The sequence below is a fragment of the Chelon labrosus genome (assembly GCF_963514085.1).
Source record: "Chelon labrosus genome assembly, chromosome: 2".
Classification (NCBI taxonomy): domain Eukaryota; kingdom Metazoa; phylum Chordata; class Actinopteri; order Mugiliformes; family Mugilidae; genus Chelon; species Chelon labrosus.
Window position 1 is genome coordinate 13312787 of NC_140338.1, and position 26272 is coordinate 13339058.

The window sequence follows — 26272 nt, forward strand, 5'->3', positions numbered from 1 at the left end:
TGTACAGAGTTCATGAGAAGTGCTTTTATTAATTTACAACAATAAATAAATTAATAAATTAATTAATTTAGGGGTCTCCTGTATTCGTAAATATCCCAGAAATACAACAAGTAAAATACAGCAATTGTCACTTTTATTATTTTCTTTAACTAAAATGAATCATTTAAACATTTAAAAAATTAGATAAAACATTGTTTTATTTATTCAGTCATACACAATAATTTATATATATTTATATATCACCATTTAAACATATGTTACCGGCCTCAAGCCTGGGATACTTGGACCGGTAGCTATTTTGCTACACAGTTATGAATGACTGTGAACAGTAAGAAACAACACGGTTTCAGCAGTGTGCGGCTCTCAAACGTCCTTTAATTCTTCCTCTATGAGGGTAACATGGGCTTGATTTAGCAGTTTCTCACCGTACTCGGTACCACAGTGTCACCTACGGTGACAAAATGAAATAACGACAACATAACATGGATGGGAGTCTAACTTAGGAAGCAGCTCATTATTAATGTGCTTTGTTAAAAACAATAAAAATAAATAAGGGATGTGTGTATTAGATCCTTCCAATGACAGACTCTTTTTTTCCAGCCTCTACACATATAAATAACTGAGTGTTTCTTTACAGAAGCCAGAAAAGTATAATGGAATTAAAAACACTGAAAAACGAAAATAAGTGCATAAGCTGCATAAGTGATAATGATTGGCTACGGTAAGATTTCATGGTAAGCCAATCAGCGGGAGAGCAGTGTTCAGTTGGGCGGGTGTTGTGTACACACAAACGCGCGCATAGCAGTATCACAGAAGCGATCAGAGATAGCCTGCAGAAATGGCCAGTTCGGAGCATTCAGAGGTAAACTGCAATGCATGATCAACCTGCTGCAGCGACCCAACAGTATACTGAAAGGTGACCTCAGGCCATGGTCTGAAGCCTGACTGATGAAAACATGGTCCTCATATTTGAAAAGCTTCCTCATAAGTATCAGTATTAGTCCTGTATTGCCTTTGTACAGCCATATTTTAATCATTTTTATCATAAGGATGACAACACACAGAGGAAGAATCAACACATTCTTTATTTAAAAATTCTGATTTTAGAAATCTTCCTTTTGACAATCAGCTGTGGTTGAAGTGGCACAGAGGCATGGCATGGCATGGTGTTTTTGTACGTCATAAACAGGTTTCTTTACATCACAATTGAAATGAGAATCTTTCCTCCTGTTTTTTGCTGGATAATTAAGGGCGTGGCACCAGCTTTAGTTTGATAGGTCGTTTTGGCATTAGTAGACCCTGGACGTCCATCTCCAGTGGGATCTGGTGTGAACAACAAGAAGTGTGAACAAAGTCAACGATACAGTACAGAACACCAAACTGTGGGTTCTTCCAAATCTGCCAATAATTCAAAGTAGTCAGGAACCACATTCTACAATACATAGCTTATTCAATTTGACTTTTCTTGTTATTCATCAGTCAGTTTTAAGTGATTTGTCAAGCAATAGGATTTGATCTTTGGACTAACAAACATAAGCCACAGGTCACGGTTATGTAACCTTCAATAAAGCTGCTGAACTAGTTGTGACTAATGTCTGAACATGTTATGTGGTGTAAACATGGATCGCTGTGGTCTCACCTCGGTCTCCTTACACACAGAGAAGCTGTATCTCTGGAGGATCTCCACCACTGCAAGTTTCATCATCACCAGAGCAAATCGCATCCCAATGCAGTTCCTTGGCCCGGCCCCAAAAGGCATGTACGTGTATGGATCGATAGACTCCTTGTTTGCCTTGCTAAACCTGAGAGTACACCCACCCAATGTATTAAAACCTGTTAGTTTTTTCTATTTATTGTCTATTCTGGTAAATATATAAATCCTTGCTGTACCTCTCAGGTTTGAATTTCTCCGGTTCAGGCCACACATCAGGGTCCCGGTGCATGGGCCACGTGGGGATCATGACAACAGTACCTTTTGGAATCAATATGCCATTTATCTCCACGGTCGCCTTGGCCACACGCTCCACACGTGCGGCAATGGGGTACAACCGGAGATTCTCGTTGACAACGCCGTCTAGATACTCCATCTGCATTAGCGTCTGATAGTCGACGGGACCCTGCATGAACACACAGACACGAGGCCAGAGATGATTCACTAATGGAATGACCAAATTTGACAAATAAAGTAAAAACAACTTATCATTATCTCGTAATACCTACGATTTAGATTTGTGCTTCACTAATTAGTAATTGCCCATTTCACGTTACACTTATCATGTCCTTCTTTGTAAAGTATTAGTCTTGAATGAAAAGTGTGTTGTACAGCTCCTCCACTTAAAAGTGGCCAAAGACCAACAAAGGCAGCTTTAAATCTCTATCTTTGAGACCTCTTACTTAAAACTTACCTTGTTAGGGAAGGTGGCGTCAATCTCCTCCTGCAGCCTTTTCATGACCTCAGGGTTTGTTGCCAAATTGTAAGACAAGAAAGAGAGAGAGGAGCTGCTAGTTTCATAGCCAGCAAAGATGAAAATCATTGCTTGAGAAAGGATCTCATGATCACTCAACCCTGGGGAGATATGGAGGATATGCAGCCTTTAGAATAACTTTCAATTGTGTTGCCATGAACGTGAGCATGAACTGTGTATATCACCTTTTTCCCCCACCCCACTGGAGTCATTGTTTTTCTGAGAGTCGATCATCAGCTGGAGGAAGTCCACACGACTCTGAGAGTAGACACGTAAGTGAGAACAGCTCTGATTGTGTTTCTCAACCTGCTGATACGAACATAGACAGTCATACCTTTTGCTTGCTGTTCTCACGATTATACTTGATCTTCTCCAGTGCAGCATAAAAGAAGTCTGTCACAGATTTTGGGAAAAAGGAGTACTCCATTTTTTCTAATATTACACCCATGAAGGGGAAGAAGGCTGAAATTAAACAGACAGTAGCACATTTATCAAGGTCACAGGAAACTACAGATTCTCAGGAAGTAACATTTTTTCTTGTATATGAACTGTATTTGACACAGGTTAAATGAATAGTTTACCAACGATGAGGAAGAGAGGGTTTAAGAAGTCAAACTTCAGCATCTTTTTGATGTTAGTGACAAAAGGGTCTGAGGGGTTATTGAGTGAGTCGATGTCCACGCTGAAAGCTGTGCTGGTTACTACGTCCATACTATAGGGTCCAAAGTACCTATAAAGAGCATACAAATATATCCAAAAGACACATCACTCTTCCAGTGTTAAAAAGAGCTTCTCTTGAAGAACTTCAATGAATTTAACTAATTGGTGCATGAAATGTTCTTACTCTTTCATCTCTAATGGTTCATCCTTGTCTGCCTGCATTTTCATGCTTTTGATGAGGTTAGCAGAATGCTGCTTCATTATGACAAACATCTGAGAGACACACACAGACAGAGACCTAATGCAAAATACTGGAAATCACATTACTGGATCCAACTACAATGTTTATGGAATGTTTTTTTTTTTTTTTTTTTCATTTTGTTCTTTTGGAAAATGACCCAAAAAGAGGTTCCAATTAAATTTTAGGAAATCACAATATAACAAAAGTGACAAATAAAGAGAATGAGCCAATATGATGCACGGTTATGTGTAGACCTCCAAAAATCCTCTTGTAATAGTCAGGGAGATCATGAAGGCTCTGAAACAGCTTCATTTTTAAAAGCAGAACGAGCTGAGAAACACTGCTCTCTGAATCCTATTTTGAGTTACAGCACAGAGCTTGGCTGAAAAAGGTTTTGTTTAACATGCAGGAAAAGCCACGGCAGGAGAGGGATGTACCTCTTTCAGCCTGCCCGAGGTGAAGTACGGCGAGAGGACGCCACGGATCCTCCTCCACTGATCATCCTCTGATATAGACACGGCGTCATACAGTGGACCATTGAGACGGAAATTCTGGAACACCAATGAAAAAAAAAGAAACGCCAGCAATGAGGACAAAAGTTTAACTGAAAACCAACAATCATAATGAGAGACTGAACTACATAGGGAGCTTGCATACTCTGCGATTGGTGAAGAGAGAGTAACACTCCTTTATCAGAACCGATTTTATCATGCCAGGATCTGTGATACACAGCACGGGCTGACGGCCATCATAAATTCTAAATGTGAGGAGAATGTAACACACACATACAACATTAATGAATAAGAGAAACTTTCATACAACTCCATCCTTTTCAAACAAGTATACAACACTACAATACTATAACACATTCAATACAACAGGTGAACTTACCCCCATGTTTTCCCATATTTCTTGTGGCAGTCTTCATCAAAGTTGGTGAATCCCTATGTACAAGAATGTACAGATGATGAATGAACCACCTTTTCTGTATCACGTTTTAGCATTTGTAAGGGTAGAGATATTGGTGGAATATAAAATACAATTACACGTCTATGGAAATCACTGACAACAGTGGGATCAATTCCCGACGGCAATATGAACTAGAACTTAAGCCGTAGGAGCTTCTTGATTTTGCTGAACAACTTCATCAGTTCATTGCAGGAGTTCACAGAGTAGTTGAGAGCACTTAAAATAAATCTCAGATACAGTTAAAGACCAAGACAATAATCTTTTCTAAAATGTACATAAAACAAACTCGCGCTGTTAAAATGAGAGCACATCCACACATGTAGGATATAGTAAAAGTGATATATAAGTATTTTCTACCAGACATTCTGACATTTTACCAAAAACAGTCGATAACCAAGTCTGTAGATTATCCAGAATAAACGGGACGTTGTTCCTTTTTAAAAGTTTCTTTCACTTGAGTTAAGGAACAAACTGTTAGAGCCACACCAGAGATATTAAATTGTGCAGCATGTGTCTGGTTAGAGACCTAAAATTTGCAACTACAACTCCTACAATACTGTACGTATCACAGAAATGTTGAATTTTTTTCAACATTCAATAGCAAAACAGGATTTATATATCGGCCAGACACTATACGCTCACTTGCCAAAACATTAGGTACACTAGGAAAAAGGAATACATCCTGATATAACAGCGCTGCACTAAATCTTAGCTTTGTGACTGTTATAATGTTCAGTTTACGTTTAAACAGAGTCTGAAAGGTGGTGTTTTAACTGTATGATCATTTTTGGAAGGGGTAGTGTGTGGTGCTGTTAAACTGGATGTAATTTAAATAATAAATGTCTTTCTGTTATTTAGCACAGCTCACTGAATAAAATGTCAAAATAATAGAAAAACGTCGGTACAACACAATAGAATTCAAAAATACCACAAACCACAGCCTCCAAAATGAAAACACGGATGAATCAACAGTTCTCTCAGTTATTTTAAACAAATGCTGAATACCATAACCTCCATGAAACAAAGATGTAGTGCAGGACTGTGATATTAGAATGGACTCCTTTTCACTAGTGTACCTAATGAACTGACAAGCCAGTGCAGCTCTTACATATTTACAGCTATTCGCTATGAGTATCAGTGAAACCATTTTTCCAGGTGTACGGTGGCCTGACAAGAATATTGACCAACCTTTCTATATGCCAGCATAGTCCCAAAAAAGGGGATTGGTTTGGGACCTGGGATGCCCAAACTCTTAAACGTCCCATATGTCCAGGTGCCATACCTGTGAAACGCATTAAATGTGCAGAAGAGAAGAAAAACAATTTGCATTAAATACACAAGCAGTACAAATGGCAGAAACACCTGAACACAAATTTTTGGTTTTTTGACACTTACATAACCACCAGTGTGATGAAGGCCACCAGGAGAGTCCATGTCTCAGCAGAGAAGTAGAGAAAGTAGCCCATGTCTGCACGCCTTCTCTCGTCGCTCAATGCAAGTCAAACTTTCAATCACAACTTTTATCTGCTGCTGTACAACCCTGTTGCATGAGAGAGGGAGGTGTGTGAGAGTTGAGCCAATGGCAGCAAGCAGGGCTGGGTGAATTATTGACAAAGAGAGGCTGGACAGCATTTTATTAGCTGTTTTACCTATGAGTCTGCAGTCCTTTGGCCTAAATTATTATATTGCTTGTGGTAAAAAAATAAAGAAAAAAACATGTACAGAGTTCATGAGAAGTGCTTTTATTAATTTACAACATTTAATTAATTAATTAATTAATTAATTAATTAATTAATTAATTAATTAAGGGGGTCTCCTGTATTCGTAAATATCCCAGAAATACAACAAGTAAAATACAGCAATTGCCACTTTTATTATTTTCTTTAACTAAAATTAATCATTTAAACATTTAAAAAACAAGATAAAACATTGTTTTATTTATTCAGTCATACACAATAATTTATATATATTTATATATCACCATTTATTTTTTTATTTTTTTTATTTATTATTTTTTTTTTTTTTTTTTTTTTTTTTTTTGTCCTGTCCAGCATCGAGGCAAGCAGAATAATGATCTGTTCTTCATATTGTGCTGAGCAGATTTTGATTTGCCAAGGGGAGCTTTATGAATGATAAGGCTCCTCTTGATAATCTCAGTTAAACTTTATTTTATTTTTTATACATGTTGGTGGATGGACCTTTACATAATATTGCTGAACCTGACACGGAGAGAGAAAGAGAAAGAAAGATAGAGTGGACAGGAGTTGAGAGAAAAAGGGGGGGGGGGGGGGGGGGGGGGGGGGATGGAGAGAAAAAGAGGGATACACCAAGCAGCAACTGCTACACCTGTTGAGAAACACAACAAAGAACATCACCCGGTCTCGGCCGGAGAGCAAGCTGACAATCCTAAAAGGCACACAAAAGAGAAAGATTACACTGGGGTAGACAACAACCATGGCACAAAAGTTTTATACACTCGTGTTTAAGTCTACACATACATGTTTGTATAACACAGCAGATAACTACACCACAGTAGTCCTTAATGTTCACGGTTTGTATACACGGTTTAAATGTTCACCAGAGGATGCAGTGACTGTGTCACCATGCAGAATGAGGATGAAGAGTGTTTAAAGATGGCTGTGATGGTGCAACCGTTCCCCCAAGGAGAGCAGTCAATGGACAGGAAGTCCCAGGATCCCAACCACCAGCAGCAACCCCAGGGTGCGTGTCCCCACCACCACACCACAGAGGGACATGCCTCCATCCAGCTGGTGGCATAGGAGGCCCCCGGCCAGAGCCCCCCCCCCCCAGCTGCAGCGAGCAGGCCCCGGCGGCCCAGATAGGCAGCCACCAACCTCGCCAGGCAACCAGCCACCCGGGACAGGCACGGAGCAGGGTCCACGGCCCCACGAGCCCGAGGGCAGCACCCCCCACCCCCACCAGACACGCGGCCCAGCCGACGCCCACAAGGACCAGGCCGCCCCAGACGGCCGCCCGGGACGGGCCAGCACCCGCCCCCACGCCCAAGCCATGCGCCCAGGGACCCCGGCAGCACCCACCCCCGCCCCCCCTCCCTTCCTCCCACCCACCCAACCCTCCCCTGCCACCTACTTGCACACCCACTCACTCATACACTTCCATCCATCCCACTCAGCCCTCCTCTCATTTCCTCACTCATTCACACCCTCCACCAGGTTCTCCCACTCATTCCGTGCACTCACCTTACTCACCTCCCCCCTCCCTCATTCTAACACGCTCTCCCCCTGTGACTCACCCAGTCGAACACAAACAACACAAACCACAAACAAACCGTGACCGCCAGTCGGCAGCCACACCCATCCCCCAGATCTCCAGGGCCCTACACCCCCCCGCCGGCAACGGCCAGACAAGCACCCAGGGACCCCCCCATCCCGACAGGGCCCCACCCCACCGTACTCCCCCCCCAAGCAGTCCCCCCAACCACGGCTCGCTGCCACCACACAGGGACCACCACCCTGCCAGAACGAGGTCCCCACCGTATATATCACCATTTAAACATATGTTACCGGCCTCAAGCCTGGGATACTTGGACCGGTAGCTATTTTGCTACACAGTTATGAATGACTGTGAACAGTAAGAAACAACACGGTTTCAGCAGTGTGCGGCTCTCAAACGTCCTTTAATTCTTCCTCTATGAGGGTAACATGGGCTTGATTTAGCAGTTTCTCACCGTACTAGGTACCACAGTGTCACCTATGGTTACAAAATGAAATAACAACAACATAACATGGATGGGAGTCTAACTTAGGAAGCAGCTCATTATTAATGTGCTTTGTTAAAAACATTAAAAATAAATAAGGGATGTGTGTATTAGATCCTTCCAATGAGAGACTCTTTTTTTCCAGCCTCTACACATATAAATAACTGAGTGTCCTTTACAGAAGCCAGAAAATTATAATGGAATTAAAAACACTGAAAACGAAAATAAAATCGGTTACTGTACAGATATGTACTATTATAAGTTTAATAACTATAAATTCTTGTATTGATGATGGGAGAGTCTGACCACTGTGCAAAGCCTTCTGCAGCACATCCCAAGGATTCTCAGTGGGGTTAAGGTATGGACTCTGTGGTGGCCAATCCATGTGTGAAAATGATGTCTCATGCTCCCTGAACCACTCTTTCACAATTTGAGCCCCATGAATTCTGACATTGTCATCTTGGAATATGCCGGTGCCATCAGAGTAGAAAAAATCCATTGATGGAATAACCTGGTCATTCAGTATATTCAGGTAGTCAGCTGACCTCATTCTTTGGACAACATAATGTTGCTGAACCTAGACCTGACCAACTGCAGCAACCCCAGATCATGGCACTGCCCCCACAGGCTTGTACAGTAGGCACTCGGCATGATGGGTGCATCACTTCATCTGCCTCTCTTCTTACCCTGATGCACCCATCACTCTGGAACAGGGTAAATCTGGACTCATCAGACCACATGACCTTCTTCCATTGCTCCAGAGTCCAATCTTTATGCTCCCAAGCAAATTGAAACCTTTTTTCTGGTTAGCCTCACTGATTAGTGGTTTTCTTAAGGCTACACAGCTGTTCAGTCCCAGTTCCTCGAGTTCTCTTCACATTCACTATTAACACATAGCCCTGAGTTCTACTGTTGTTTTTCTTCGATCTGATTTCACTAAACGTTTAAGTGATCGCCGATCACGATCAATCATGATTGACCACATTTCTTCCTCAAAGATGATGGTTCCCCACTATCCTTCCAGTTTTTAATAATGCGTTGGACAGTTCTTAACCCAATTTTAGTAGTTTCTTCAATCTCCTAAGATGTTTTCTCTGCTTGATGCATGCCAATGATTTGACCCTTCTCAAACAGACTAACATCTTTTCCACATGTGGTTGTTTAAGAAATGAGAAGCTACTCATTGCATCAGTTGGGGTTAAATAACTTGTTGCCAGCTGAAAGATAATCACCCATACAGTAATTATCCAATGGGAGGCTCATACCCATTTGCTTAGTGAAATGCAGGTCAGGTCAGATCATTTTTGTGGAAGGAATTGGTTTGAGGTGGATGGTTTTGAAAGCTGCGTGTTTCATTTTGCAAGAGGTTTGTGGAGTTTTGACAAAGTGGTCTTTTCAGTTTCAAAATTTGAAAAACATAGCCACAGTTTCTGGAAATGTGTTTAAAAGGTTTGGGTGGGAAAACAGCAATGCACTGCACCCACATTATGATCAACCTGCTGCAGCAACCCAACAGTATACTGAAAGGTGACCTCAGGCCATGGTCTGAAGCCTGACTGACAAAGACATGGTCCTCATATTTTAAAAGCTTCCTCATAAGTATCAGTATTAGTCCTGTATTGCCTTTGTACAGCCATATTTTAATCATTTTTATCATAAGGATGACAACGCACAGAGGAAGAGTCAACACATTCTTTATTTAAAAATTCTGATTTTAGAAATCTTCCTTTTGACAATCAGCTGTGGTTGAAGTGGTACAGAGGCATGTCATGACATGGTGTGATAAGACGTCATAAACAGGATTCTATACATCACAACTGAAATGAGAATTTTTCCTTCTGTTTTTTGCTGGATAATTAAGGGCGTGGCACCAGCTTTAGTTTGATAGGTCGTTTTGGCATTAGTAGACCCTGGACGTCCATCTCCAGTGGGATCTGGTGAGAACAACAAGAAGTGTGAACAAAGTCAACGGTACAGTACAGAACACCAAACTGTGGGTTCTTCCAAATCTGCAAATAATTCAAAGTAGTTAGGATCCACATTCTAACAACACATAGCTTATTCACTTTGACTTTTCTTGTTATTCATCAGTCAGTTTTAAGTGCTTTGTCAAGCAACAGGATTTGATCTATGGACTAACAAACATAAGCCACAGGTCACGGTTATGTAACCTTCAATAAAGCTGCTGAACTAGTTGTGACTAATGTCTGAACATGTTTTGTGGTGTAAACATGGATCGCTGTGGTCTCACCTCGGTTTCCTTACACACAGAGAAGCTGTATCTCTGGAGGATCTCCACCACTGCAAGTTTCATCATCACCAGAGCAAATCGCATCCCAATGCAGTTCCTTGGCCCGGCCCCAAAAGGCATGTACGTGTATGGATCGACGGACTCCTTGTTTGCCTTGCTAAACCTGAGAGTACACCCACCCAATGTATTAAAATATGTTAGTTTTTTCTATTTATTGTCTATTCTGGTGAATATATAAATCCTTGCAGTACCTCTCAGGTTTGAATTTCTCCGGTTCAGGCCACACATCAGGGTCCCGGTGCAAGGGCCACGTGGGGATCAAGACAACAGTACCTTTTGGAATCAATACGCCGTTTATCTCCACGGTCATCTTGGCCACACGCTCCAGACGTGGGGAAATGGGGTACAACCGGAGATTCTCGTTGACGACGGCGTCTAGATACTCCATCTGCATTAGCATCTGATAGTCGACGGGACCCTGCATGAACACAGAGGCATGAGGCCCGAGATGATTCACTAATGGAATGACCAAATTTGACAAATAAAGTAAAAACAACTTATCATTATCTTGTAATACCTCACGGTACCACAACAAGATTTAGTCCACTAATCAATAATTGCCCATTTCACCTTACACTTATCATGTCCTTCTTTGTAAAGTATTAGTCTTGTATGAAATGTTGAAAGTGTGAAAGGCAGCTTTAAATCTTTGTCTTTGAGACCTCTTACTTCAAACTTACCTTGTTAGGGAAGGTGGCGTCAATCTCCTCCTGCAGCTTTTTCATGACCTCAGGGTTTGTTGCCAAATTGTAAGACAAGAAAGAGAGAGAAGAGCTGCTAGTTTCATAGCCAGCAAAGATGAAAATCATTGCTTGAGAAAGGATCTCATGATCACTCAACCCTGGGGAGATATGGAGGATATGCAGCCTTTAGAATAAGTTTGAACTGTGTTGCTATAAACGTGAGCATGAACTGTGTACATCACCTTTTTCCCCCACCCCACTGGAGTCATTGTTTGTCTGAGAGTCCATCATCAGCTGGAGGAAGTCCACACGACTCTGAGAGTAGACACGTATGTGAGAACAGCTCTGATTATGTTTCTCAACCTGCTGATACGAACACATGAACATAGACAGACTCGCAGACAGTCATACCTTTTGCTTGCTGTTCTCACGATTATACTTGATCTTCTCCAGTGCAGCGTAAAAGAAGTCTGTCACAGATTTTGGGGACAAGGAGTACTCCATTTTTTCTAATATTACACCCATGAAGGGGAAGAAGGCTGAAATTAAACAGACAGCAGCACATTTATCAAGGTCACAGGAAACTACAGATTCTCAGGAAGTAACTTTTTTTCTTGTATATGAACTGCATTTGACACAGGTTAAATGAATAATTTACCAACGAGGAGGAGGAGAGGATTTAAGAAGTCAAACTTCACCATCTTTTTGATGTTTGTGACAAAAGGGTCTGAGGGGTTATTGAGTGAGTCGATGTCCACGCTGAAAGCTGTGCTGGCTACTACGTCCATACTGTAGGGTCCAAAGTACCTATAAAAAGCATCCAAAAACATCCAAAAGACATATCACTCTTCCAGGCTTAAAATAAGCTTCTCTTGAAGAACTTCAATCGGTTTAATTTGTTGGTGCATGAAATGTTCTTACTCTTTCATCTCTAATGGTTCATCCTTGTCTGCTTGCATTTTCATGCTTTTGATGAGGTTAGCAGAATGCTGCTTCATTATGACAAACATCTGAGACACACACAAAGACAGAGACCTAATGCAAAATACTGGAAATCACATCGCTTCATTTCATTTGCATGTCATGTGTAAGGACTGTCACTGCAAGGTGTGTGTGGAAGATAGCAGAAGGAGGTAGGAGGAGATTAATGGTATTCATTGTAAAATGAATGGTTAATTTTATTTAAAAACAGAAGGAAATGTATGAGGGGCCGTCTGGGACATTATTCAGAATTAGCTTGCATATACACAAGTGAAACCAAAGTCATTCACACACTACATTGAAACCTCGCACATACACATATGAAATGCTCTCATGCACTATAGTGAAACCTCACACATACACATACAAAATGCTCTCGCACATACACATATGAAATGCTGTCACGCACTAGAGTGAAACCTCGCACATACACATATGAAACCATTCACACACTATAGTGAAACCTCACACATACAAATATGAAATGCTCTCACGCACTATAGTGAAACCTCACACGTACACATATGAAATGCTCTCACGCACTATAGTGAAACCTCACACGTACACATATGAAATGCTCTCACGCACTATAGTGAAACCTCACACATACACATATGAAATGCTCTCACGCACTATAGTGAAACCTCACACGTACACATATGAAATGCTCTCACGCACTATAGTGAAACCTCACGCGTACACATATGAAATGCTCTCACGCACTATAGTGAAACCTTGCACATACACATATGAAACCATTCATAGTCACTACTGAAATCTTTTTGAATATTGAAATGCTCTCACCCATACTAGTGAAATGCGAATACACATCTGAAAAACTCTAGCGAGTTCATCATTTTCAGTTGTATGTGTGCGAGCATTTCACTATAGTGTATGCATGACAATTTCAGTGTAAATGGAAGGTATTTCAGTTGAGCAGGAAGGAAGTTGAACCGAAGTCCCGCCCTTCTACTTCCGGTCCATGGGACCTATCTTTCGAAAAAATATGAACGGCAGTCTATGGAGAAAGATAAATTATTTTCTGGTCCCGATCGACTTGTGCCTTGGATTACCATATTTGCCGGACTATAAGGCGCACCTGGATATAAGCCGCACCAGCTAAATTTTGGGGAAACTACAGATTGTTCCATATATAAACCGCACCCGACTATAAGCTAGCCTGGATGCCTAGCTCCATTGGCAAACGTTTATTTCCTGGTGGGAGGGCACAGTTTGAGGTTTAAAATCATCGGAGTTCCTTTAACCAATCACTAACGTTTGGTAATGACGTATGTTATGCGCCGGAGCCTTCAGGCTCTGCTGCCTCGTACTTCCGCTTTCAAGAACGCAACAAGTAAACAAATCGCTACTCTACCATCCCCCATTGCAATTAAGGACGCGAAATCGGAATAAAAGTGCTGTAATGCCAGGAAGCATATCCACAACGGAGCGAATGGCTTCGAGTATATCCGTCTCCGTTCGTGTAAACATTTCAAACTCGGCGCGCAACTGAAACGTAATCGCTCTCAGACCCGCCCTCTGTTCGCTGATTGGTTCGCCAACCAGTTGGCCGGAGTAAACGTTAGCGGATCAAGCTATTCCAGACGGAGTACTGTAGGGAATGCAAATGAGCGGAAGTACGTAGGCAGACGGAGTACTGTAGGGAATGCAAATGAGCAGAAGTACGTAGGCAGGCGGAGCCAGGCTAACTATAAGCCGCACCTGACTATAAACCGCTGGTGTTTTAATGTTTAATTACCGTAAGGGTTTCTTCTACCACGGAGGGAATTGTCGGGACAGAAATTACTGTTTGGAAACGCAAAGCGTCCCATTTATTTACATTTGACAAACATAAATCATAGCCGACTTTATTAGACTATTGTGGTTTGATTGGTTGTTTAGGACAGTGGGCCACGGGGCTAAGTTAGCATGCTAATGCTAATACCATGTTGTACATGTTGCTGTTATTTGGCTAACGGACACTTTCAGTGTGTCTGTATGTTAGCATGTATGTTAACAGACTGGTGTTTAGCTGCAGTGGTGTTGTCATTTATAGTAAGTTTTCTGTTAGCCGTGTGTGCAAACTGTCTGGTAACTGGTAAGTCTCACACAAAGACGTAGTAGTAACGCCGCTAACTGGTACAGCGTTACTGCGTCTCTGTGTCAGGATCTCCGTTAACATATTTTAGCATTTAGTGCTCTAATACTTGTACCAGAGCACCGCGCTGCTGTACCGATATGCTGAGCGGTTGCCAAGGCAACCATGAGACTGACGAGTTTGTCAGTAAAGTTGGGAGGAGGAGCCGAATGACGTACCTACCTGACGCACGCAAAATACCTGCGGGTCAGTTCTGATAGATATAAAATATTATCTTGCCTGATACAGTTATGGGCCTTGAGTTTGACATGTGTGGTTTATGAATGATCATTTATTTAATATACAGTAGTATTAGCCAATATAAATATTATATATGGCCACTTAAAAAAACAAATACTAATAGATTAACAGTTAATAAATAAATAACTAAACAGATAAATAAAGTTGTTAAAAAGTTAATTGGTACACATTTAATTTAAGATTTAATTAACTGCACTTCATAAGAATGTGTTTATTGTTAATAAAGCATTTCAAGCTTTAAATATGACTAATTGCTTTCTTGATCACCCCTTTACTAAAAACACCAGCACAAAATTAAACATACCACTGCTGCGGGCACCCTGCCCCACAGGAGTCGGCCCGTGGTGGTCATGGCCCCGAGGAGCCGTGGTGGGCGTCCCTTATTTTCATTTCTGAAAGGTGGCAACCCTAAGTACCGTAGCAGTGCAGTATAACAAAAAACAAAGCTTACAACGCTTGACAAGGCAATAACGTTAAATGGCTAAATTTAATTTGTTTGTAAAAGTGCTTGCCTGTAACATGGCAGCAAAAGTGCAGTAACCCGGCTGCTCAACAAAATAACCAGCATCTTTTTCGAAAACAGCCAACACAGCAGTAAAGGTGCAGTAACACGATTCCGTATTTTACGGGACAGGTGGCAACCCTAACGGTACTATGACTGCAGGAAGTGCGCTAGGAGCTCACCGTTGTATTATTTGTGCACTGCACGAATGCTGTTTGTAATGTCAAAGATGTGAAAGTTTGATCGATTGATTTTTTTGTTTGATTGATCGAAAGATTTATGTTTGTCAAATGTAAATAAATGGGGCGCTTTGCGTTTCCAAACAGTAATTTCTGTCCCGACAATTCCCTCCGTGGTAGAAGAAACCCTTACGGTAATTAAACATTAAAACACCAGCGGTTTATAGTCGGGTGCGGCTTATCTGGCACAATCTGTAGTTTCCCCAAAATTTAGCTGGTGCGGCTTATATCCAGGTGCGCCTTATAGTCCGGCAAATATGGTAATCCAAGGCACAAGTCGATCGGGACCAGAAAATAATTTATCTTTCTCCATAGACTGCCGTTCATATTTTTTCGAAAGATAGGTCCCATGGACCGGAAGTAGAAGGGCGGGACTTCGGTTCAACTTCCTTCCTGTTCAACTGAAATACCTTCCGTTTACACTGAAATTGTCATGCATACACTATAGTGAAATGCTCGCACACATACAACTGAAAATGATGAACTCGCTAGAGTTTTTCAGATGTGTATTCGCATTTCACTAGTATGGGTGAGAGCATTTCAATATTCAAAAAGATTTCAGTAGTGACTATGAATGGTTTCATATGTGTATGTGCAAGGTTTCACTATAGTACGTGAGAGCATTTCATATGTGTATGTGTGAGGTTTCACTATAGTGCGTGAGAGCATTTCATATGTGTATGCGTGAGGTTTCACTATAGTGCGTGGGAGCATTTCATATGTGTATGTGTGAGGTTTCACTATAGTGCGTGAGAGCATTTCATATGTGTATGTGTGAGGTTTCACTATAGTGCTTGAGAGCATTTCATATGTGTACGTGTGAGGTTTCACTATAGTGTGTGAGAGCATTTCATATGTGTACGTGTGAGGTTTCACTATAGTGCGTGAGAGCATTTCATATGTGTACGTGTGAGGTTTCACTATAGTGCGTGAGAGCATTTCATATGTGTACGTGTGAGGTTTCACTATAGTGCGTGAGAGCATTTCATATGTGTATGTGTGAGGTTTCACTATAGTGTATGAATGGTTTCATATGTGTATGTGCGAGGTTTCACTATAGTGCGTGAGAGCATTTCATATGTGTATGTGCGAGAGCATTTCGTATGTGTATGTGTGAGGTTTCACTATAGTGCATGAGAGCATTTCATATGTGTATATGCGAGGTTTCACTGTAGTGTGTGAATGGTTTCATATGTGTATGTGCGAGGTTTCACTATAGTGTGTGAATGACTTTGGTTTCACTTGTGTATATGCAAGCTAATTCTGAATAATGTCCCAGACGGCCCCTCATAGAAATGTGTCATTGTGTCATTGTGTTTGTTTAGATAGGAGTTGCAACATACAGTGGTTTAAAAAGCTAATTTCATGTAAATTTCATTGTTTGGGTTTAAAAATGTGGTTGTGATTTCTATGTATTGTTTGAGGAAATAAGGTACTATGGCATTTGAATTTTTGTCCGCTTTGTATTTTTCACAGTGTTAGAGTGCCAGTGGTAAAGGTGGAGAGAAATAAAGTTTCACCTGTCGAAGCTCTCTGCATCTTGTGTGGTTAATCCAAGTGGATTACAACTGGATCCAACTACAATGTTTCTGGGGAGTTTAATTTTTTCTGTTTTGCGCTTTTGGAAAAGGACTCAAAAAGAGGTTCCAACTCAATTTTAGGAAATCACAATATAACAAAAGTGACAAATAAAGACAATGAGCCAATATGATGCATGATTATGTGTAGACCTCCAAAAATCCTCTTATAATAGTCAGGGAGATCATGAAGACTCTGAAACAGCTTCATTTTTAAAAGCAGAATGAGCTGAGAAACACTGCTCTCTAAATCCTATTTTGAGTCACAGCACAGAGCTTGACTGAAAAAGGTTTTGTTTAACGTGCAGGAAAAGCCACGGCAGGAGAGGGATGTACCTCTTTCAGCCTGCCTGTGGTGAAGTACGGCGAGAGGACGCCGCGGATCCTCCTCCACTGATCATCCTCTGCTATAAACACAGCGTCATACAGTGGACCATTGAGACGGAAATTCTGAAACACCAATAAAAAAAAAAAACGCCAGCAATGAGGACAAAACTTGAACTGAAAACCAACAATCATAATGAGAGACTGAACTACATAGGGAGCTTGCATACTCTGCGATTGGTGAAGAGAGAGTAACACTCCTTTATCAGAACCGATTTTATCATGCCAGGATCTGTGATACACAGCACGGGCTGACGGCCATCATAAATGCTAAACGTGAGGAGAATGTAACACACACATAAAACATTAATGAATAAGAGAAACTTTCATACTACTCCATCCTTTTTAAACAAGTATACAACACTACAATACTATAACACATCCGATACAACAGGTGAACTTACCCCCATGTTTTCCCATATTTCTTGTGGCAGTCTTCATCAAAGTTGGTGAATCCCTATGTACAAGAATGTACAGATGATGAATGAACCACCTTTTCTGTATCACGTTTTAGCATTTTAAAGGGTAGCGATATTGGTGGAATATAAAATACAATTATGGAAATTATGGTCTATGGAAATGACTGACAACAGTGGGATCAATTCCTGACGGCAATATGAACTACAACTTAAGCCGTAGGAGTTTCTTGATTTTGCTGAACAACTTCATCAGTTCAGTACAGGAACTTCAGTTCACAGAGTAGTTGAGAGCATTTAAAATAAATCTCAGATACGGTTAAAGACCAAGACACTAAGCTTCAAGACACAGTCTCACGCCGATAAACAGTTTGAACTGTATTAAAGGACTCTGCCTCTTCTTAATGCACTCACCTGAAACTTACCACAGTGTCCTGACCCGACACCCTGAAGCGAATGCTGCCACCTAAGATCCCTATATAGTCTGTCATACAATTTTTGGTCCTTCAAGCCGGCTCGGAGCAACCGCTTCAGCCTTACATGTTCGGCATGGAAGGGGATACCCATACAGAGAGTGGCCACCATATCTTCAGGACTATGAGGTGGGTTACCCTCCTAAGCACCGCCTCCCATATGATGAGCAGGTCAGACAGACTACTTCTCCTGAGGTCCTTCAATACATTCATAATATGAGAGAGGAACATGACCAACTGCGACGAGATGTGCAACGATAAAAATGACGATAATTAAACATCGATTCAGCCTAATCTTTTTGACTATAATGCATCGGCAAGTTTTATCTGAGTTGTTTTTTTACCGGACTCTTTGGATGAAGTCGACGCTGCTTCTGCATCCTTGCGCATTTTCTGGCTTTCTTCATATTCTGGTTTGTGCTTGTGTTTGAGGTGGTGGAACAAATTAGTGGTGTTATTGTCCTTTTTATGCACTATTTGTTTGCAAACCTTGCATGTTGTAATTTGTTGCTCCGCATCAGACTTTTTAACCCCTTCATGCCTAGTGTCGCGAATTCGCGACGCACTGTTTCCGTTCGGACTGTAGCCGAATTAACGCATGTAATACAAAATTCCTAGGAACCTTTTGCAAGCACTAGTTTCTCGTAGGACCGGCCGGAGTAGTAAGCAAAAATACAAATATTTCATTTCTTTATATAATTGAAAAATCAATTCAGGCGTTAAGGGGTTAAAACCAAACCAGATAATGGAGGTGGAGCCTCATTTAGGAACGAGCTCCTCGCTGCCCGGTGTATCTGCTCCGCCTTCCGCCATTGTCAATTTGTCAATATTCCATGTGTGTTGGGCTCATACAGTCAATGATTGGGCTGCGAGTGTGTCGCGCAAATATATACGTCATCTGTGGGAATTTATCGTTTTTATAGCGGGATGACATATTCTTGCCGTGGGGAATGTTTTTTGACAATATATCGTAAACGATGAAATATCGCACATCTCTAGTGTCCAGGTGACTGGAGACCAGTACTGTGACCACTCAGACAAGGAAAAACCAGCTCCACGGAAGGAGAGGCGTTTTGAGTACAAGTCTCATAAGACTATGACTATTCTCTACAGAAGTGAACAGAAGGGAAAGTCAGAGAAAGACACGACTGCCACACAGGAGAAACCGAAGAAGTACTGCCCATTCTGTGACACTGTGCAGCACTACTTCAATCAGTGCAGTAACTTCAAACTGTTGTCAAGTGAACAGAAGACAGAGCGGATCAAGGCAAACAAGAGGTGCTGGAGATGCGGCCGTGTTCATCAAGCAGCTAAGTGTAACCTCAAAGCCAAGTGCAAACAGTGTGAACGACGGCACTTTGAAGTTCATGAAGTCAACACCAGCCAAAATGCACCAGCATCTGGTAAGCCCAGCACAACTGAAGAAAGCAACTGCTTGGTAAGTTCCATCTCCGAGACGCTTTATGTAGATCGACCAACCAGCAGCAGCCAGGTTCTACTCAAGTTGAGTCGCGTCATCCTGAAGAGTGGTACCAAGGTGATTGAGACCTATGCTATATTGGACGATGGTTTGGAGTGTACCATACTCCTATGTGAGGCGGCGGATCGCTTGGGGCTTCAAGGGGAACCTGAGGACCTAGAACTCCGCACTGTCCGGCAAGAAGTTTGCACCATCCATGGTGCCACTGTGTCATTCTCTGTGGCTCCTGCAGAACAGCCTGGCAAGTCCTTCCAGATCCACAGAGCCTTCACCCCCAAGGAACTTGGCCTCGCCCACCATACCTACCCAGTAAAAACCCTACAGGAGAGGTACTGTCATCTCAAGGACCTGCCACTGCCGGACATAAGGGAGGTACAGCCACTGCTGCTCATTGGGTCGGATAATCCACATCTTATCACCCCAGTGGAGCCAGTACGCCTGGGCCCCCCTGGTGGACCTGCCACTGTGCGCACCAGACTCGGATGGACTCTACAAGGTCCATCAAGATTCCTGCGTCACCAGTTACCACCACAGCAGTGCATTTTCACTTCCTGTGCCTCACCAGAAGCTGAGCTCTTCAGCCATGTCGAGAGACTGTGGCAAATGGATACTTTACCATATCGGAGTGAACAGCTGATTACCAGGTCCAGACAAGATGCTGAGGCCCTCCGAAGGCTAGAGGAGAAGACAGTCAGGGTTACAGTGGACGGAGTGAGGCGCTACGCCACCCCATTACTATGGAAGGAGAATCTTCTTCCGCTCCGTGCTACACAGGAGGCCGTCTTTCCTCAGCTACGTGGGACAGAGAGGCGGCTAGCCAGAGAACCAGAAAGGGCGGCGGCTTACTCCAAGGAGATCCATAAACTTCTCGATGCTGGCTATATCACACCCGTGTCACCTGCAGAGGCTGCAAAGAGCAACCATTCGTGGTTCATCCCGCTCAACATGGTGCACCACAATGGCAAAGACAGGATAGTCTTCAATTGCTCCTTCACATTCGAGGGCCAGAGTCTAAATGACCACCTCCTGCCGGGGCCCACACTGGGAGCCAGCCTGTTGGGAGTCCTCCTTAGGTTCCGGGAACACCCAGTCGCCATTAGTAGTGATGTGAAGGGGATGTTCCACCAGGTCCGTCTGCTGGAAAAAGACAAACCCTTCCTCTGCATCCTGTGGCGAGACATGAAGGTAGATGAGAAACCTACTGTCTACAAATGGCAGGTGCTCCCTTTTGGGACTACATGCAGCCCGTGCTGCGCCATCTTCGCACTTCAGTCCCACGTCCAGAAGCACACCGAGCCAGAAGAGGATGCACCTCTGTCCGTGGAACGCAATTTCTACGTTGACAACTGTTTGCAGAGTCTCCCCTCAGAAGTGCAAGCTAAGAAGTTGGTGGACCGCCTGCAGTCTCTTCTCATGGAGGGTGGATTTGAACTGCGGTTATGGGCTAGTAATGTTCCTGCAGTCATTGGCCACTTACAGATAGAGTCCCGGTCAGAGAGCAGCGTACTCTGGTTCTCCCAAGAGTCAGCCCATCCTCAAGAGCGCACTCTAGGACTCGTGTGGCAGTGCAAGTCCGATACACTTTGATACAAGTATCACCAGAGCCAAAGTCCAGAGCCGACCATGCGCAACATCTATCGACTGCTTGCCCAGCAGTACGACCCTCTTGGATTCCTTATCCCGTACACCACTAGAGCCAAGGTCATCGTGCAACACCTCTGGAACAAGAAAAGAGGATGGGACGATCCTCACTTACCAGAAGATCTGCTCCAAGCCTGGAGTCTGTGGGAAAGTTAACTGTCCCAGCTGTCACAAATAACTCTGCCAAGATGCTACACCGACCCACGCTTGGATTGCAGCAACAGCGTTCGAAGTATTCACGTGTTTTGTGACGCTTCGGAACATGCGTACGGGTCCGTGGCATACCTGCGCACTGACAAAGGTGAAGGACAAGTCTATGTGGCCTTCTTGGCTGCAAGGTCAAGAGTGGCGCCCAAGAAGCAACTCTCAATCCCCAGACTGGAACTGCGCGGCGCTCTAACTGGAGCACAGTTGGCTTCGATCTTGAAGAAGGAGCTCACTCTTGACATCCAGGAGGTGGTGTACTGGACAGACTCGACTACAGTACTAAACTGGCTCCATTCCGACTCATGCCGCTATAAAGTGTTTGTGGGAACCAGAGTTGTGGAGATACAAGAACTCTCGGACCCAGCATCCTGGTGTCATATCGACTCAGGGACCAACCCCGCCGATGACATTACGAGAGGGAAGACACTGGCTCAGCTTGCTGGAGAGAATCCCTGGAGCCGAGGGCCACCATTTCTTCAACTGCAGGCCAACCACTGGCCGAAGGCACCAGTGGGAGAACCTACAGAGGAAGTAGAGGAGCTGAGGAAGACAGTGTTCTGCGGGCTGTTGGTGGGGTCAACCAGTCCAGCAATACCTGACATCCAACAGTTCAGCACTTACCAGGAACTCCTGAAAGCCACCACACAGCCACCCTATCACCAACCCTCCTGCTGCTGATGACTTCCAAAGGGCAGAGCTGGCCCTGCTGAGACATGCTCAGACAGAGAGCTTTCCAGAAGAGTCTGCGCTACTAAAATCGGGAAAGGCCATCCCATCCAGTAGCCGAATACTTACTCTTGCTCCTGAGTATGACGAATCTTGTGACCTGCTCAGAGTGGGAGGTAGACTCCGCAGGTGCAATAGCCTGGGCCCTGACGTTCTGCATCCGATACTTCTAGACTCCTCTTGCCCAGTCACGAAGCTCTTAATCCAGCACTGTGACGCGCAGCTGCATCATCCTGGTGCTGAACGTGTCTTTGCAGATCTCCGCAGGAAGTACTCGATACTGAGGGGTAGAGAAGCAGTGAGGAGATATCAACATCACTGTCCTGAGTGTAAGAAGCGGAGAGGCCAACCAGAAGTCCCAAGAATGGCAGATTTGCCGCCCTCAAGTTTGAGGATCTTCCGGCCTGCCTTCTACTCAACTGGGATGGACTGTTTCGTCCCTATGCTCATCAAAGTAGGGCGACGCAATGAGAAGAGGTGGGGCATTCTTTTCAAGTGTCTTACAACTCGGGCAGTCCACCTAGATCTGCTGGTGAACATGGTTGCCGATTCTTTCCTGATGTTGCTCCAACGGTTTATAGCTCGTCGAGGGAAGCCCTTTGAGCTGCTTTCGGATCAAGGCACCAACTTTAAGGGTGGAAGTAAAGAACTACATGAAGCATTCAAAGCCATGGAGCCAGCCCTCCGAGAACAATTGGCGGCAGAACAGATCCGGTTCCGCTTCAATCCCCCTAATGCTACTCATTTTGGTAGGTCTTGGGAAAGAGAGGCGCGATCCGTAAAGGCAACCCTGCGCACCACATTGAGAGCTCAAACTGTGTCAGAGGAGGTGTTGAGGACCGACTTGCTTGAGGTAGAGAGCATCCTCAATTCCAAGCCTTTGGGTTACGTCTCCACAGACATTGCACATCCGGATCCTGTCACACCCAACTCCTTGTTGATGGGGTGGCCAGACTGCTCTCTGCCACAAGTGGTCTACCCAGAATCAGAGCAGCTCAGTCGCAAGAGATGGAGACACACTCGAGTTCTGGCTGACCATTTCTGGAGGCACTTCATACAGCACTACTTGCCCACCTTACAAGCACGTTAGAAATGGAACATCGAAAAGGACGGCATTACTGTTGGAACTGTGGTTCTCATTGTTTACCAGCAAACTTCAAGAGCTCTCTGGCAAGTAGGAACAGTGAAAACCGTCATACCTGGGGCTGATGGTCGGGTTAGGACTGCGGTCGTCCAAGTCAAGGACCGGACCTATACTCACCCAGTGATACGGCTCATCAAGCTACCTGCTGTACCCCAGGATGTTACCAAGATGTAGTGAAGCGTTCTATCAGTGTCAAATTTGCACACCAAATTTGGGGGCGGCTGTACAAAAGATCATCCCTCTGTGCATGTTTCTTTCGTTGTTTATAATTGCCGCATGTAAATTCCCACCCTGCCGAGGCCCTTGAACGCACCATATACGTATCGCTCGGCTCAGAGCAAACATCGGCTGAATGATCTCTGCAGTGTGTGCGTCCATAGAGCCCAACCACACACACTCTCACGCTGATAAACAGTTTGAACTGTATTAAAGGACACTGCCTCTTCTTAAGGCACTCACCTGAAACTTACAACAGCGTCCTGACCCGACACCCTGAAGCGATTGCTGCCACCTAAGATCCCTATATAGTCTGTCATACAATACTTGTACATACAACAGAGTTGTTGAAGTTTTCAATAGCAAAACAGGATTTATATATCAGCCAGACACTTTACGTTCACTTGCCAAAACATTAGGTACATTAGGAAAAAGGAATACATCCTGATATAACAGCGCTGCACTAAATCTTAGCTTTGTGACTGTTATAATATTCAGTTTATGTTTAAACAGAGTCTGAAAGGTGTTGTAACTGTATGATAATTTTTTAAGGGGTAGTGTGTGGTGCTGTTAAACTGGATGTAATTTAAATAATAATAAGAATAATAAATGTCTTTCTGTTATTTAGCACAGCTCACTGAATAAAATGTCAAAATAATAGAAAAACGTCGGTACAACACAATAGAATTCAAAAATACCACAGACCACAGCCTCCAAAATGAAAACACAGATGAATCAACAGTTCTCTCAGTTATTTTAAACAAATGCTGAATACCATAACCTCCATGAAACAAAGATGTAGTGCAGGACTGTGATATTAGAATGGACTCCTTTTCACTAGTGTACCTAATGAACTGGCAAGCGAGTGCAGCTCTTACATATCTACAGCTATTCGCTATAAGTATCAGTGAAACCATTTTTCCAGGTGTACGGTGGCCTGACAAGAATATTGACCAACCTTTCTATATGCCAGCATAGTCCCAAAAAAGGGAACTGGTTTGGGACCTGGGATGCCCAATCTCTTAAACGTCCCATATGTCCAGGTGCCATACCTGTAGAATGCATTAAACGCGCAAAAAAGAAGAAAAACAATTTGCATTGAACACACAAGCAGTACAAATGGCAGAAACATCTGTGTTTTGTTTTTTTGACACTTACACAATCACCAGTGTGATGAAGGCCACCAGGAGAGTCCATGTCTCAGCAGAGAAGTAGAGGAAATAGCCCATGTCTGCATGCCTTCTCTCGTCGCTCAATGCAAGTCAAGCTTTCAATCCCAACTTTTATCTGCTGCTGTACAACTCTGTTGCATGAGTAAGGAAAGTGTGTGAGAGTTGAGCCAATGGCAGCAAGCAGGACTGGGTGAATTATTGACAAAGAGAGGCTGGACAGCATTTTATTAGCTGTTTTACCTGTGAGTATGCAGTCCGGTGGTGTAAATTATTCTATAAAAAAAAAAGAAAGAAGTTCTTTTATTAATTTACAACAATAAATGAATTAATTAATTAATTTAGGGGTCTCCTGTATTCGTGAATATCCCAGAAATACAAGTAAAATACAGCAATTGCCACTTTTATTATTTTCTTTAACTAAAATTAATAATTTAAACATTTAAAAAATTAGATAAAACATTGTTTTATTTATTCAGTCATACACAATAATTTATATATATTTATATATCACCATTTAAACATATGTTACCTGTCTCAAGCCAAGGGATACTTGGACCGGTAGCTATTAATAATTATAAATTCTTGTATTGATGATGGGAGAGTCTGACCACTGAGCAAAGCCTTCTCCAGCACATCCCAAAGATTCTCAATGGGGTTAAGGTCTGGACTCTGTGGTGGCCAATTCATGTGTGAAAATGATGTCTCATGCTCCCTGAACCACTCTTTCACAATTTGAGCCCCATGAATCCTGACATTGTCATCTTGGAATATGGCCGTGCCATCAGGGAAGAAACAATCCATTGATGGAATAACCTGGTCATTCAGTATATTCAGGTAGTCAGCTGACCTCATTCTTTGGGCAACATAATGTTGCTGAACCTAGACCTGAGCAACTGCAGCAACCCCAGATCATAGCACTGCCCCCACAGGCTTGTACAGTAGACACTAGTCATGATGGGTGCATCACTTCATCTGCCTCTCTTCTTACCCTGATGCACCCATCACTCTGGAACAGAGTAAATCTGGACTCATCAGACCACATGACCTTCTTTCCATTGCTCCAGAGTCCAATCTTTATGCTCCCAAGCAAATTGAAACCTTTTTTCTGGTTAGCCTCACTGATTAGTGGTTTTCTTAAGGCTACACAGCTGTTCAGTCCCAGTTCCCTGAGTTCTCTTCACATTGTTACGTGTGGAAATGTTCTTACTTTCACTATTAACACATAGCCCTGGGTTCTACTATGGTTTTTCTTCGATCTGATTTCACTAAACGTTTAAGTGATCGCCGATCACGATCAATCATGATTGACCACATTTCTTCCTCAAAGATGATGGTTCCCCACTATCCTTCCAGTTTTTAATAATGCGTTGGACAGTTCTTAACCCAATTTTAGTAGTTTCTTCAATCTCCTTAGATGTTTTCTCTGCTTGATGCATGCCAATGATTTGACCCTTCTCAAACAGACTAACATCTTTTCCACAACCACAGGATGTGTCTTTCGATGTGGTTGTTTAAGAAATGAGAAGCTACTCATTGCATCATTTGGGGTTAAATAACTTGTTGCCAGCTGAAAGATAATCACCCATACAGTAATTATCCAATGGGAGGCTCATAAGCATTTGCTTAGTGAAATGCAGGTCAGGTCAGA

At 43.0% G+C, this 26272-nt stretch overlaps 2 protein-coding genes across 2 annotated transcripts; both read right to left on the minus strand.

The window, feature by feature from the left end:
• Positions 1 to 722: 722 nt before the first annotated feature.
• Positions 723 to 24734, minus strand: LOC311503593 (cytochrome P450 3A40). Its single transcript, XM_084566406.1, has 13 exons — positions 24611 to 24734; positions 24411 to 24504; positions 4258 to 4310; positions 4024 to 4123; positions 3804 to 3917; positions 3310 to 3398; positions 3047 to 3195; positions 2800 to 2927; positions 2651 to 2723; positions 2406 to 2566; positions 1891 to 2117; positions 1640 to 1802; positions 723 to 1323 (listed from the first exon to the last, which is right to left on the minus strand). The coding sequence occupies exons 1-13, from the start codon at positions 24679 to 24681 to the stop codon at positions 1246 to 1248; spliced, it is 1500 nt and encodes a 499-aa protein (XP_084422532.1). The 5' UTR covers positions 24682 to 24734; the 3' UTR covers positions 723 to 1245.
• LOC311504824 (cytochrome P450 3A40-like) lies at positions 9189 to 17559 on the minus strand (the record flags this gene model as incomplete). The annotated part of the gene is made up of 11 exons (XM_084568147.1): positions 9189 to 10008; positions 10326 to 10488; positions 10577 to 10803; positions 11066 to 11226; positions 11329 to 11383; positions 11480 to 11607; positions 11727 to 11875; positions 11990 to 12078; positions 17102 to 17215; positions 17320 to 17472; positions 17554 to 17559. The coding sequence occupies 11 exons, from the start codon at positions 17557 to 17559 to the stop codon at positions 9931 to 9933; spliced, it is 1323 nt and encodes a 440-aa protein (XP_084424273.1). The 3' UTR covers positions 9189 to 9930.
• Positions 24735 to 26272: the final 1538 nt, after the last annotated feature.

What these genes read in the sequence shown, in the direction of transcription:
- LOC311503593 (XM_084566406.1), bottom strand. Translation starts at nt 24,681, where the DNA reads ATGGGCTATTTCCTCTACTTCTCTGCTGAGACATGGACTCTCCTGGTG. An exon ending in TTCATCACACTGGTGATTGT is followed by an intron (nt 24,505 to 24,610) that starts GTAAGTGTCAAA and finishes TGCATTCTACAG; the next exon opens with GTATGGCACCTGGACATATG. An exon ending in CCTCGGGCAGGCTGAAAGAG is followed by an intron (nt 3,399 to 3,803) that starts GTACATCCCTCT and finishes TGTGTCTCTCAG; the next exon opens with ATGTTTGTCATAATGAAGCA.